This window comes from Oenanthe melanoleuca, chromosome 1A, assembly GCF_029582105.1.
Source record: "Oenanthe melanoleuca isolate GR-GAL-2019-014 chromosome 1A, OMel1.0, whole genome shotgun sequence".
NCBI classification, from domain to species: domain Eukaryota; kingdom Metazoa; phylum Chordata; class Aves; order Passeriformes; family Muscicapidae; genus Oenanthe; species Oenanthe melanoleuca.
Genome location: NC_079334.1, coordinates 48,462,294 through 48,475,149, shown reverse-complemented (window position 1 = coordinate 48,475,149; position 12,856 = coordinate 48,462,294). Strand labels below are relative to the sequence as shown.

The 12,856-nt window shown below is 45.5% G+C and overlaps 1 protein-coding gene across 1 annotated transcript; it reads right to left on the bottom strand.

Moving 5' to 3' along the window:
• Window positions 1-1,902: 1,902 nt before the first annotated feature.
• WNT16 (Wnt family member 16) lies at window positions 1,903-11,782 on the bottom strand. The gene is made up of 4 exons (XM_056512915.1): window positions 11,573-11,782; window positions 11,254-11,501; window positions 8,902-9,188; window positions 1,903-4,277 (listed from the first exon to the last, which is right to left on the bottom strand). The coding sequence occupies exons 1-4, from the start codon at window positions 11,656-11,658 to the stop codon at window positions 3,813-3,815; spliced, it is 1,086 nt and encodes a 361-aa protein (XP_056368890.1). The 5' UTR covers window positions 11,659-11,782; the 3' UTR covers window positions 1,903-3,812.
• Between the last annotated feature and the right edge of the window lie 1,074 nt (window positions 11,783-12,856).

Here is a 12,856-nt window from a genome sequence, read left to right as displayed (position 1 = left end):
TTGCTTTTTTCCATCATCATGCTCTGTTGACTTGCTGCAAGATCTGGTCCTGCCCTCTCTGCCTTGAGTGGGCAAGTTGCAGTGTCCTGCTGCTGAGATGAACTCTGAAATCTCTGAGACTTTGTGGTATTCTATGCATTTCATTTAAGTTGCCAAGCATGAAGGTGACTGTTCTGGCCTCTCTCCAGCTGGGATAGGAAAGCAGTTACAAACACAAAGTTACAGGTGTACAAACACCTTTGTGTGTGACAGAGCTTCAGGATCTGTATTTTCCTATACACAGTGATGGGAATTTTTGCAGCATCTTGCAGACTTGTTGAGAACAGAGCAGCAAGGAAAGGGAAGAAAAAGGTTGTGAGATATGTCTGCCTCAAAAAGTAGAGCTGTGAGAAGAGAGGGGGAAAGACACAAGAAGGTTTTAATTTAACTTTCACCAAGGAATATCCAGCTGGGATTCAAGGCACCTGAAGATGACTTCAATGTTAACCACAGCTCTCAACTGCTTTACTAGTGGTGCTTTAGATGGATTAATGGGAGTCCTAAGAAAGAAATGGAATGGGGTCTCTTGATGTACCCTTTGGACCTTCCCCAGTGCTTTTCATGATCCAACTTTTTTTCCCCCTCTGGAAAAAGCAGACCCTTTTACAGCCTTAGTTTCCTGATTACCAGTTTGGAAAAGGCTTTATTTTGCTCAGCATGTTTTGCTTTCCAGATGTCTTACTGTGGCACTTAGTTTCCTCAAACATCGAATTGACTGCTAAATGCTTGATGTATATGTAATGTCTCCTGAACTGTTTGGGTTTTCTGCAGTCTGTTTTCAAGAATAAGTGTATTAATAAAATAAAGAAGCCAGGTGGGTAATTTCAGAAGGGGAAATAATACTGCTGCCATAGGTGCAGACTGACTTTCCTGTGTGAGGATGGGAAGGGCTGCAGTGCCTCCCTAACTGACTTGGGTCGTGGCTAAGGTGGATACTAAGCACAGGACTTTTTATTGGTGAAATCCTCTTCAGTTTTAAGGCTGAAAAGGATGGGAACTTTGAGGCTGAAGCAGGAAAGTGTCAGAACAGCTCTTAGTGTGTTCAGTGATACCATGGGGTGTCAGTGGTTCCTGATGCTGTAGAAGGGACCCTGCTCCTCACCCTGGGGGGTGAAAAAGTGAAGAATGGCAAGAGAGAACGTGCTCTACTTGAGATGTTTCTTTGCATTTCTGATAACATTAAAGCCACTTTTAATTCCTCCTTGCTGTATCTGTAGTTACACCTTTCAGTGTTACAAAGATGGAAGGCATCCTTCATAGGCTCAGGTTAAAACAGATTCCTCAGATATCACTTCCTGTGCTTCACTGTTCATGTAGGTGGGTTGGCTCATGTGACTCTCCACTTAAGTATCTTTTTACATTGTTCTTTGCCCTATGTTCTCTCCAGAACACAAACCAGTTCCTTTACTCTTGTATTTCAGTTGCTATGATCTCTAAATCTGTAATCGCCTGTTGCCTCAGAAAGGTCTGTTCCTTTCTTAGGGTGTTGTTCACAGCATGATATAGTGACAGGCTCATGCAAAAACATGAAAAAGGCACTTAAAACTGAGGAGGAATCATGACTCCTCTTTGAGCTTGATGGATGGCAGTGGAAGACAGTGCTATCTTCTGTGGAACACAGCTTGCAAATGTTTTTTCCTACCAAATGCTACAGCAATCTTTACTACTTATCCTTTTCAGCCTTGAATGTTTTCATCAGTACCAGTTCTCAGGTCTTGGCAGCTGAATCATCCCATTGAAAAACTTGGTGGATGTCTTGATTTCTGACTTTTATACCTTAGTTCTCCTAGATGCCTCAAAAGGACCTAACCCACCATTGTAGATAACTACACCTTGTGTTATGTTTTGTAATATATTAGTTAATAAAATGAACATCATCTGTTTATTATAATTTGAAGTATGCAGGTATGAAAACTTTGTTTGATATTCCTAAAATAATCCACATAAGGCAGTGAAATACCACATCAGAGAAGATTTTGTTTCCTTCTTCCTACACATCCAATAAAGAGTGACAGTTAAGAATCTGGACACCATCTTTCCTGGGAAAATACTGACAGCTAGGAAATGGATTCTTTAAAGTAGCTTCAAAAGCCTCAGCCAAACTGTGCCAAGTTTGTAAAAACTGTCTGTTAGCATGGAAGAAGTTAAGGGGTTGCAAACCCTTCAAGTTCCCTTGATTTCGGTGGGAATACTTAATGCTGGAGCTGGGATTTCAGTGTTGGTAAAATTCATTTAAGAGAATAATAAAAAGAAAGTATGCAGAATACTAATTAACCAACCATTTAGAAAATCATAGTAAGTGTTTCTCATCAGTGTGTATGAACTGCAATAGTTATAACCACCCTGATGATAAAAAACCCTAACACTTAGGCAGTTCTCTGACTAATTTCCCCCAGCACATGCAAATAAAAATCAATTAAAGGCTACTACAATATTAACAAATATCTACCCAACAGATCTTAAGGGCTGTAGTCTTATCACATTAGTTCTGGAAACCTTTTACATAACTTGCATAATTTAAATATTTACAAAATATAAACTTTTTTGTTTTATCAAAAATAGTACTTTGCACAATTAAACAACAGTAATCCTTTCACATGATGCTTTTAAAGCCAGGCATTAAATCACTGCATAAAAATAAACAACATTTTACAGATGAAAATAAAATTAAGCCAACATATGGAGACAGAGAAAATGTTATCATTAACAGTTTAAATATTTTAGTGTTGTGTGCCAATCCATAAATAACATTGTGCAGTCAGCTTACTGAGGATGCAACCTAATTAAAAATTCTAGCTGCTGATTCTGTAAAGAAAATATTTTTTTAAAAAATATTTTATGGTAGATTCCTTTGGGCTAAATCTCATGTGCTTAATTTTGATAATGATGGTGAACCACCAGTGAGATGGTTGAATGTGGTAGGTTATTGCATAGAATTCAAGAGTGGGGTGACTCTTGACCAGCTGACTCACAAAATGTGTGCTCAGATACTCAGGAAATGCCTGCAGAGGGTTTTATTTCCTTCAAATATCAAACTGTATTTCTGTCCCTTCTCAGACTTGTTTGAAGGACATTAATTATTAAAAATCTATTAAAAATCCTGAGGCTGCTATTTGGTACCCCATTCACACTCACCAAGCTGTGCTCCTGCCTCTCTCCCTGGGCACAGCTTGACCCTCCTGCTCCAGGCAGACCCTGCTGAGCTCTCTGCAGTCTCACACGTTCCTCGCTTCCCGAAGCTGTCCTGCCCATTCTGCAGAAGGCACTTTGCTGAACGGCTGCAAAGCAAATGCTTCGTGGTCAACAGCTGAACCCTTTCCCTGTCTTTGTGGGTTTTTCTGAAGCCTGCAGAAATGAACTATCTACTGGATCCAAGTAGCTCCAGTTTTAAAAGCACAGACATAAGGACTGTATCTAGCGTGTCTTACAAACTCTCTGGCTAATGAGATCTTGAGATTTCTCCACTGTGCCAACCCACCACATGGATCTTCAGGACATTGTGTCCATTAAACACTTGAAAAGTTATCATCTGTCCCTGCTCACGGCGTAACACGTTCGAATGTGTCATCAGGAGTCCTTTTTGCTGTGTAAGCTGTCCCTGCATGCAGCCAGCTGTGTGCTCAGCCGTCCTTTCAGTCGAGGCTTGCTTGGAGCACGCACTGCCTGTCCCCATTGGGGCGGGTCCCTCCGAAACGCCGCTCGGTGCCGGCTGCTCCCCCGCCGCAGCCGTGCGCACCCCTCAGGCTGGACGCTGGCCACGTCCCGTGCCCGGGCTACTTGCAGGTGTGCAGGTCGGTGACGCTCTCGCAGCGGCGGCAGCGCACGAAGCAGCACCAGACGAAGCGGCACTCGCAGCGCTCCGCCCGCCGCACCACCCGCGTGTTGTAGCCGCGCCCGCAGCACAGCAGGTTACAGCCCTCGGGGCCCTGCGACGTGCGGTTACACTCCCTGCCCTGCGTCCCGGGGATCCCCAGCTTCTGGTCCTCCACACAGTAATTGGGAGATTTGTTCACGTACAGCAGGTCCTCCTTCCCTATTGGTATTTTCCTCTGGCTTTTCTCTTTCCTGCGTAGCTTTTTTTTCAGTCTGTCTGATACTTGGATGCTGTTTTCGTACTTATCCTTTAAAAACCGGCCGATCTTTTCAAAGGATGACATGGTTTTCCAACAGGTTTTCACAGCACAGGAGCCAGAAACACCATGACAACGGCAGTCCACCGACATCAGCTTTGCTACAGCCTGGAAGCAAAAGAAGAACAACATTTGGATGTGGCCTTTTATTCATCAGGAATGCTGCCTGACATCAGTAACACAGAGGTCTCAAAGTATTCAATATTACAGCTGCCACTGCCATTTCCGTAACAGGGAAGTCAGAGTACATGTTAGGAACCTGGTTTCCAGTCCTGGACCCCCACCATGAGAGGCATGATCCTCAGATCTGCTCTTCATTTGCAGTTTGTGAGGGCCATAATGCAGCAATATTGATCACAGGGAGTGAAAGCTGTGATTTCTGGATAGCTTTTCATTCTGGAGGATCCTAAGTACCTGAATGACATGTCCTGTGTCGCTCCTCCCACCGCTGGAATGCAAAAGGCTCTCATGGGAGAAAGGGTCTAGTGAGGAATAGCAGGAGGGGAAAGCAAGAATAGGGCAGGTCATGGCACCATCCCTGTGCTGGAAGACACTTACTGGGCAAGTAAGTGCCCAGCTACATTGTCTTTTAAGGGTACTTACAGCTACCATAAACATCACTAAACATTCCCAACCCTGTTTGTAACTAAGGCCACAGGAATGGCTGAAGTGTGGCTCAGCACCCAAAGCAGCACAGGAGGTGACAAGCTGTTGGAAGAGCAGGAGGATGCTCACATCTCTGAGCTTCACAGGAAGTCTGTCTGACCCTGCTCAATCTCATGAATCTGTCAATAACAAAATCACTGGGTAGACAGAATATTAATCATTAAGATGCACGAGTGGATGAGGCAGATGAGAATTTAAAATCCAAGGACAAAAAGTCTGTCAGAAGACAGATGGCCCAATAAAAATGTGAAGGAAAAGAGAAATACAATATCAAATGCTAAATTTTATGCACAACTTAAAAATAGAGAGGATTTAATAGTATTTTTTCAATTTTGAATGATAAGTTATTTTTGTCAAGTAACAAGAATTTCAAAATAGTTTTAAATCATATTGTACTATTAGATTTATAAAGTTACAGATGTAATCCTTGTTTTCACTGCAGTATGGTAAGGCACTTACTGAGGGCAGGAGGATCCAGAAATTGTCAGAGGAAGCTCTGGACATGCCTGCTAGGTGCTAAGGGTGAGTTACTTCCATGGGGGCAAGTAGCCCAGCAGATGACACTCAGAGTCTTTCTCTGAGGATGAATTAAACAAAAGTAGAGGGAGACAGAGTTTCGAAACAGGAGCAGAAACTGATATTGAAGTCTTATACTAAAAATACAAAAATACAAAAATGCAGCATACATTAACAGTGCACAGATGAGCAGATGAATGCAAGAACTACAAATGTGGTTCAGTGTCTTGCTCCCCAGCTGCTAGGATGGGAAAATTTTCAGCCTAGACTCAAAAATACTTTAAGTGTCCAACACAGGGAAGTGACATTTTGCTTTGCCTGATCACAGAACATGCTACTGCATCTCGGTCTGCCATGTGAACTTCAATGAAAAAGCTCCCATAATTGAACATCTGGCAAAATTTAGGGATTAGGCATCTTCTCCTGATGTTGCAAGCAAACCTAAGATCATGCCTATAGAGCCAACATGGCCTTCAGATGGGATGCAGCTGCAGCACACACCTGTGTCTCAGCAGTGCACACCTGTGTCTCTGCAGTGCACAGTGACTGCAGAGGTACTGGGACCTTGACTTCCAGGCTGACTCCACAACTAGTGCTCTGTTTCACACTTTAGATTCATACAGTGAATCTGTTCTGTTATTCGTGAAATAGTGAGAGGATTCTTCCTATGAAACAAAATTCCATGGAGAGCCTCAGAGGAGCACTGTTACAGAAACCTAGTGGATAGATGTGTCATTCTGAGCAAGCTGGGATAGGCTTTCTTAGGTGGGTCATGGAACTGACTGATAGCTAGTGAGAAATGACCAGTTGGAACTGAGCTGGGCCCACAAGCATCCTGGTCAGCCACAAGCCCCTGTTCCCACCCAGCCTTGGTGGTACAACACACATAACAAGAGTGCAGGGTTAAGTGATGAACAGGGACTAGCACTGCTCTTTTTAAAAATCAAATCTGAGAGAAAGATAATTTTAAAACCTTCCTTTCACTGATCCAATTAACAGAGGGAGCAGCACAGGGTGGGAATCTGTGGCTAGAACAGACAGATGGGGCAGAAAGCAGAGACTGATTTGCAGCAAAGAAAAGTGTCAATGGAATCACAGTTTGCATATCCTCTAATGCCAGTTAATGCTTATCATGTCCAAGTTAGGCTTTCTGTTTGCAGGCACTGTTCTCAGCTGTGACAAAGGACTGCCAGTACTTGTTCTGTCACAGAAACTGATGCCTGTAATCAAATGTCCCACTTTTAGGCACTGGTAGAACTAATATGATTGTTCATGAAGACAAGCACATGTCCCACCAGAGGTGCATCACTTAAGAACAGTTCCAAACTTGGTGAGTCTCTTACCAATCCACCAGCATCAATAAAAACAAACTCTCCAAACAAGCCCCATCAAATAAATTTCCTCAAGTGGAAAAGTGAGCTGAATTTTTCCAGCAGTAAAATAATACTAATACAATGATAGTCAACCCATAGTGCCTGATTGCCCACACCCTTTTGTATAAGAAACAGAAGAGCCCAACTCACATATGCACATCTAAGCACACTGAAAATTGCCATACTAGAAGATGATGTATCTTTTCCCAGAATAAGGATACAATCTGGATCTTCTGAGAGTCAGATTAGTGGACAGCTCAAAAAATACACAGTTTTAAAATTTTTATATGTTGATATGATAACTATGAGATGTGTAAGTATAAAATAACATTTTGTACTGAAATAGGAGAGAAACAAGAGAATTCTGCACATACCAGTTCTATTACTAATGCCAAACAAACACAGAAGTATTGTCCCTGGAAGACTGCTCTTGCAAGACACCAAACCAGGAACAAGATAGCAAAACAACCTTCTTATAAGCCCCAAAACATGAAGGCAAACATTTTCCAGCATCTCCTAGTTAAGATATGAAAAGGAAGAGTTATGCTAAACTTTACTTTAGATAATATTGCTGCTAGAAATCCCAAGTACCATCAATAAACATTCTTTTTCATTCTGGACAGTGATCAAAATATTTGCTTTATCCTACATTTTGCCATTAAATTACAAAATATTTATGCATGGAAGCTGACTATATACTTCTTCCTTAACTATCTCGCTTTACAAACATGATAAACAATCCTTTCCTCTTTCCTTAAGGAAATAATAATTTAATCTTCTGTTCCTCTTATTAACATCTCCTACTATACTGCAAGATACCAATCACCTTTCCTTGGAGATGATTTAGCTGACTAGCCTCTAATTAAACTCATAGTAACTGTTCTCAGTTTTTACTTAGGTTAAAATTTGCTTTTCCCACTTCAGTTATAAAAAGGGTCTTTGTCACAGTACCATGGATTCATGGAATGGTTTGGGTTGGAAGGAACCTGAAAGATTTTCTGCTTTCCCAACTACATAGCTTAAATAATAACTTAAATAATAATAAATAATAAATAACACATATTACCTGTAAATACTGCTTCAAATTAAAGTAATTTTCAATTATACCACTGTGGCTCTTAGGGTGGCTTACTATGGTGATTCCTTATCTACAGCAGATAGGAGAGTTGATTACAGTAAAACCCACTGATGCTGCTTTCAGCTACAGGAAATTTCAGAGTCACAATGGAGTCCATCAATATCTGTAGCCAAAACCAGAGGTTTTTCTTTTCTTTTTTTTTTTTTCTCCTTTAGTTAAAGCTCTGTCACTGAGCAGAACAGATTTAACGTATTATGGGCCCAGAGAAAGCCATTAAAGATAAAAACTACAAGGTAAAGCAGAGAAAGTAATTTTAAAGGAAAAATAAGAATAAAAGTCTCTGCCATTCCAGATGTAAGCTCCAAGCACTCAATTTTACAGACCCACATCTCCCTGTATAGGCTATTTCTGCCCCTCTTTTACATCCTCTGCAGGACAGGAAGGAGAACCCAATGTCACACACCCAAACACACAGGTTTCCTCAGCAACCCTGGGTTGAAAGTTCTTTGGGCTGAAAAAAAATCATCCAAAATCAGTCTCTTTCATTTCTTTGATGTATGTCCTAACCAATGAGCTAGTTTTAAGGTGTCATTTCTATCCCATGTCTTGTAACAAAAACATTAACTCTTGATTTACCCTCTGAACAATGTTAAACTTGCACTCTCAGGAGTGGACTGCAGACTGCAGATGAGTAATGAGCCTTGTGTCCAGCTGGCCTTCTCCTTCAGTATTAGAGAGAATTAAAAATGCAGGTCATGATAGTAACAGAATAATCAGTAACAAAAATTGTATCGTATTATGCTGATAATGGGACTATTTCGAGTTTGCAACCGAATATCAAATATCTAATTAAGATGAATTTACTATTTAAGCACTGTTGATCTATTTCTTATTTTGTGGATATTATTTTAGCATACAGAGATAAGGTGGTTAAAACCAGCTCTGATTCTGAGTTTGTACGTGTTTCTGTGGTGATGTTCCTGCTGTTCTTGCTACTGGCCACAGGAATACCTGCAGCGAGGACGCACCTCCTTTGGCTGACGCCGTTTGGTCAGCGAAGGAGATGGAGCAGCCGCTGCCACACCTGGGTGACACCCACCTGCCTGCCAGCCTCGTTGTTGTGCAGGTTCATGGCCACCAGCCCGCTCCCGCTCCGGCCCGTCGCGTTGCGGAGCGGCGGGTCCAGGAACATCCTGCTGAAGGCCATTCCGTAGCGGACGTCGTCGGAGCAGCCGCCCCAGTGCCAGGCCTGGCTGGCGGGGCCGCCGTGCCGCAGGGAGCCGTCGCAGGAGCACTCGGTGGCGTTCCCCGCGCTGCACCAGCGGGTCACCGCGTGCGCCACGCCCGCCGCCGTCACCGCCGACACGAACGCCACCTCCTTGGTGCCTGGAAGGGAGAAACATCACTGCACAGCTCCCTCCGAGCGCCTGTGCCTGGCCTGAGCCCCTCTACAGGCCAGGCCATCAGCTTGGCCCCCAGCGTTACCTTGCCCAAAGCAAGGATGTTCACGCCCCAAAGTGGCTTCAGGGCCTCTTCACACGACCGTGCTATTAATGGTGATGGTTCTCACTACCTGTACCATGCAATTTTTGGTAACTTCTTTCTAAATCTGATTAGGAATTCTATTTGCCACAGAAATTTTCAAGCCAAATAGTACAAAAAAAAAAAAAATCAAACCCAAAACTAACCACATTTCAAACCCCTTAGTCTCCACTCTGCTTTTCACTATTCATATGGATTTGAAGAAGGTCAGTTTAAATCTCAGAGAAGCTGTCATGATCCCAGGTTACTTTGGTGCAGTGCCAAAACTTACCTCATGCTAAATTTAGCAAATATTGATGTTCTTCTAATTCACAAAATTTGCAAAGAGCCCCAAAAGTCTTAAACCAGGACGAAATCAGGATGGCACAAAGACTTTTAGGCCATGTGCTTTCCCTAGGATACGACGGCCATGGCAAAGACAGCAGCATGAAAGGCCTTTACTTGTTAGACTATATCTCAGAAGAGTCATGGAGGGACCTGCCAGGCCTTCTTATGCCTGTCCCATTCTCTGAAACTTCTGGCAGAATGTGGAACACAGCTTTACACTGTGTTAAGCAAGCCATACTCTAAGCACACTGAATATCAGTGAATGGTCAATGAATGTAGCTGAAATTTTACTGGAACGGGCCAATTTTCACTATTGTGAAAATTCTTTATTTCCAGTCTCCAAAGTTCCTGCTCATGGACAGGAAAATTCCTGTTTGTTTCTCCTGTTTGTATTAGTCTGTAGTGCCAGTACCATCATAAAAGGCTTCCACATTAAACACTAGTGAAGCTTAGTGGGTGAACAGTGGCACTCATTTATGGGTCTTCAGGAATAGTCCTTCCTGTTGAACAGGATTAACACACATATGGCTCCATACATTGTGGAATATTCTCTTTTTTTATTTTTTAAATTTTTTTCTCCTTTTCTTTTTGGAATAAGCACCACTTTTTATCCCTCACTTAATATTTGCATTATTAAAGCTTGGGGGGTTTCAGTACAAAGTGAAGATTGCATGAACATGAAGTGGAGATTGCATGAACACAAAGTGGAGAAGTGAAGTACCACAATGCTTAAAATCACATCCATCGAACAATTAGTGACCAGGGAGCTGGGAAAAAAAATAATAAAAAAAAATAATTGCAGGATCCTGGCAACTTTCAGGAAAGTTTTGGTGTGACACTTGATACAAAAAACTCATCCTTGTTGGAAATTCCAGCAATTTTGTAATTATTTTATGCAACAAAAAGCAGTTTTGGTTTCATGTGCTGATCAAAACCACATAACTGACCACATGATATATTTTAAAGCATGTCACGTTGTGTTCTGTGCCCTGAGCAGACTTTTTTACCTGCTAGTGACCTTTGGAAATAATATGTCATAAACACACTTATTTAGGAATTATGACACAAGGGGCTAAACCCAACACAAGTCTAAGAACAGCAGTATTTCAACACAGTCAAGTGGATCTACCTGCGGGCAGTGTCACCCACGGGCGTACTACGCGAAAATGACAAGAAGCATCAAGGACATTGCAAAGACAAGGGCAGGTTTCGTCTGCTCGGTGCATTTCGTGTGCCCGCGGTACCTCCCGGGGCGGCCGCGGTGACCCCGCGGGCTCTGCCCGGCGCTGCGGGCGGGGCGCACGGACGGGACACACGGACGGGACACACGGACGGGGCACCGGACGGGACACATGGACGGGACACACGGACGGGGCACATGGACGGGACACACGGACGGGGAGCACGGACGGGGCGCACGGACGGGACGGGACACACGGACGGGACACACGGACGGGGCGCACGGACGGGGCGCACGGACGGGACGGGACACACTGACGGGGCGCACGGACGGGGAGCACGGACGGCGGCTCCTGGCCACCCGAGCCCCGGGAGCCCCGGCGGGGCGGCCGCGGTCACTCACCGCTGCTGAGCAGCTGCCCGAAGGCGGCGGGGCCGGCGGTGCCGCGGCGGGCGGCGGGCGGCGAGCGGCAGTCCCAGCGCTCGTGTCGGAACTGGCTGCGGCACTCCTGCAGCCCCAGGCGCGCTCCCTCCCGGACCGCGGGCATCAGCTCCGGCTTCTGCTCGCACAGCTCCTGCTGCGGCCGGCTCAGCGGCGGGCTGGCGCAGCCCGGCTTCTCGGGCCCGCCGGCGGCAGCGATGCCCAGCCACCTGCGGAGGCAGCCCCGTCAGCGCCGGGCCCCACGGAGCAGGGGAGCCCTCCCGCCCTGACCCGTACTCACATCCAGGTGCTGCCCGCGGCGGGGCAGAGGGCGAGCAGCAGCGCTGCCCGCAGCAGGCACGGTCCGAGGGGAGCCCCGCGCCCCATGGCAGCCGCATCCACCCGCCGAGCCGCCCGTGCCCGGCCCGGGCAGCAGGGACCGAGGGGGCTGCGCCCAGGCTGGGGGGCTCTGCGCCCCGGCCCCTACTCGGGCTTCTCCCCCCCGAGGCACAGGGCGCGGCGAGCCCCCCCCGTCGGACGGCCCTCCTCGGGAGGCTGGGCTGCCGGCGAGGGACACATCGGGAGCGCCCCGTTCCCCTCAAGGTGAGAAAGTTGGGATTGATGTTTTCCCCGGCTCCTTCCCCGCCCGTGCCTCCCCGCCCGTGCATTGGCCGCCCGCGGGCCGGGGCGGGCCGGGGCGGGGGCTCCGCGAAACACGGTGCAGAAAACACCGCTCCACAAAACACCTCTCCACAAAACACGGTGCAGAAAACACCGCTCCACAAAACACCTCTCCACAAAACACGGTGCAGAAAACACCGCTCGACAAAACACCTCTCCACAAAACACGGTGCACAGAACACGGCTCCACAAAACACCTCTCCACAAAACACGGTGCAGAAAACACCGCTCCACAAAACACCTCTCCGCAAAACACGGTGCAGAAAACACCGCTCCACAAAACACGGTGCAGAAAACACCGCTCCACAAAACACCTCTCCACAAAACACGGTGCAGAAAACGCCGCTCCACAAAACACCTCTCCACAAAACACGGCTCTACAAAACACCTCTCCACGCAGCCCCTCGCGGTGCTGCCGCCTGGGTTGCGAGGGGTATAGCGGGGTCCGGGCTCGGCAGAGCGGAGCTAAGGGCAAAGCAACCCGTAGGTCTGCAGTGATTTAATCCACAGAAATGAGAGAGATGTTAATACATCATTACATTCCCTACACTTTTTATTCAATTTTTCTAAGGCTTTAGCAGTATTAACTGAGTCAGCATCAGTATTCATTAGGACAGCATTTGTTAATTCCTGTTAACTTCAGTCTTATCAACTGCTCCCTCTATTGCTAGTCCTTAGTTACACATTAAAAGCCAATGAGTCAGCTAGCACCTGATGGAGAGCTGGCGTTGGCATTCTGGACTTTCAAGTCCTCTTTGATCACAATATATTGCTGCTTCCTTCTGTGCAAGCAAAACACCTGCACTAAAAATAATCTGGATAAAATGACAGATCTGTAAAACTTTGATTTGACACAGTTGTAAATTAGTGAGTGAAATAACTCTTGTGGATTGAAAATAGCTCC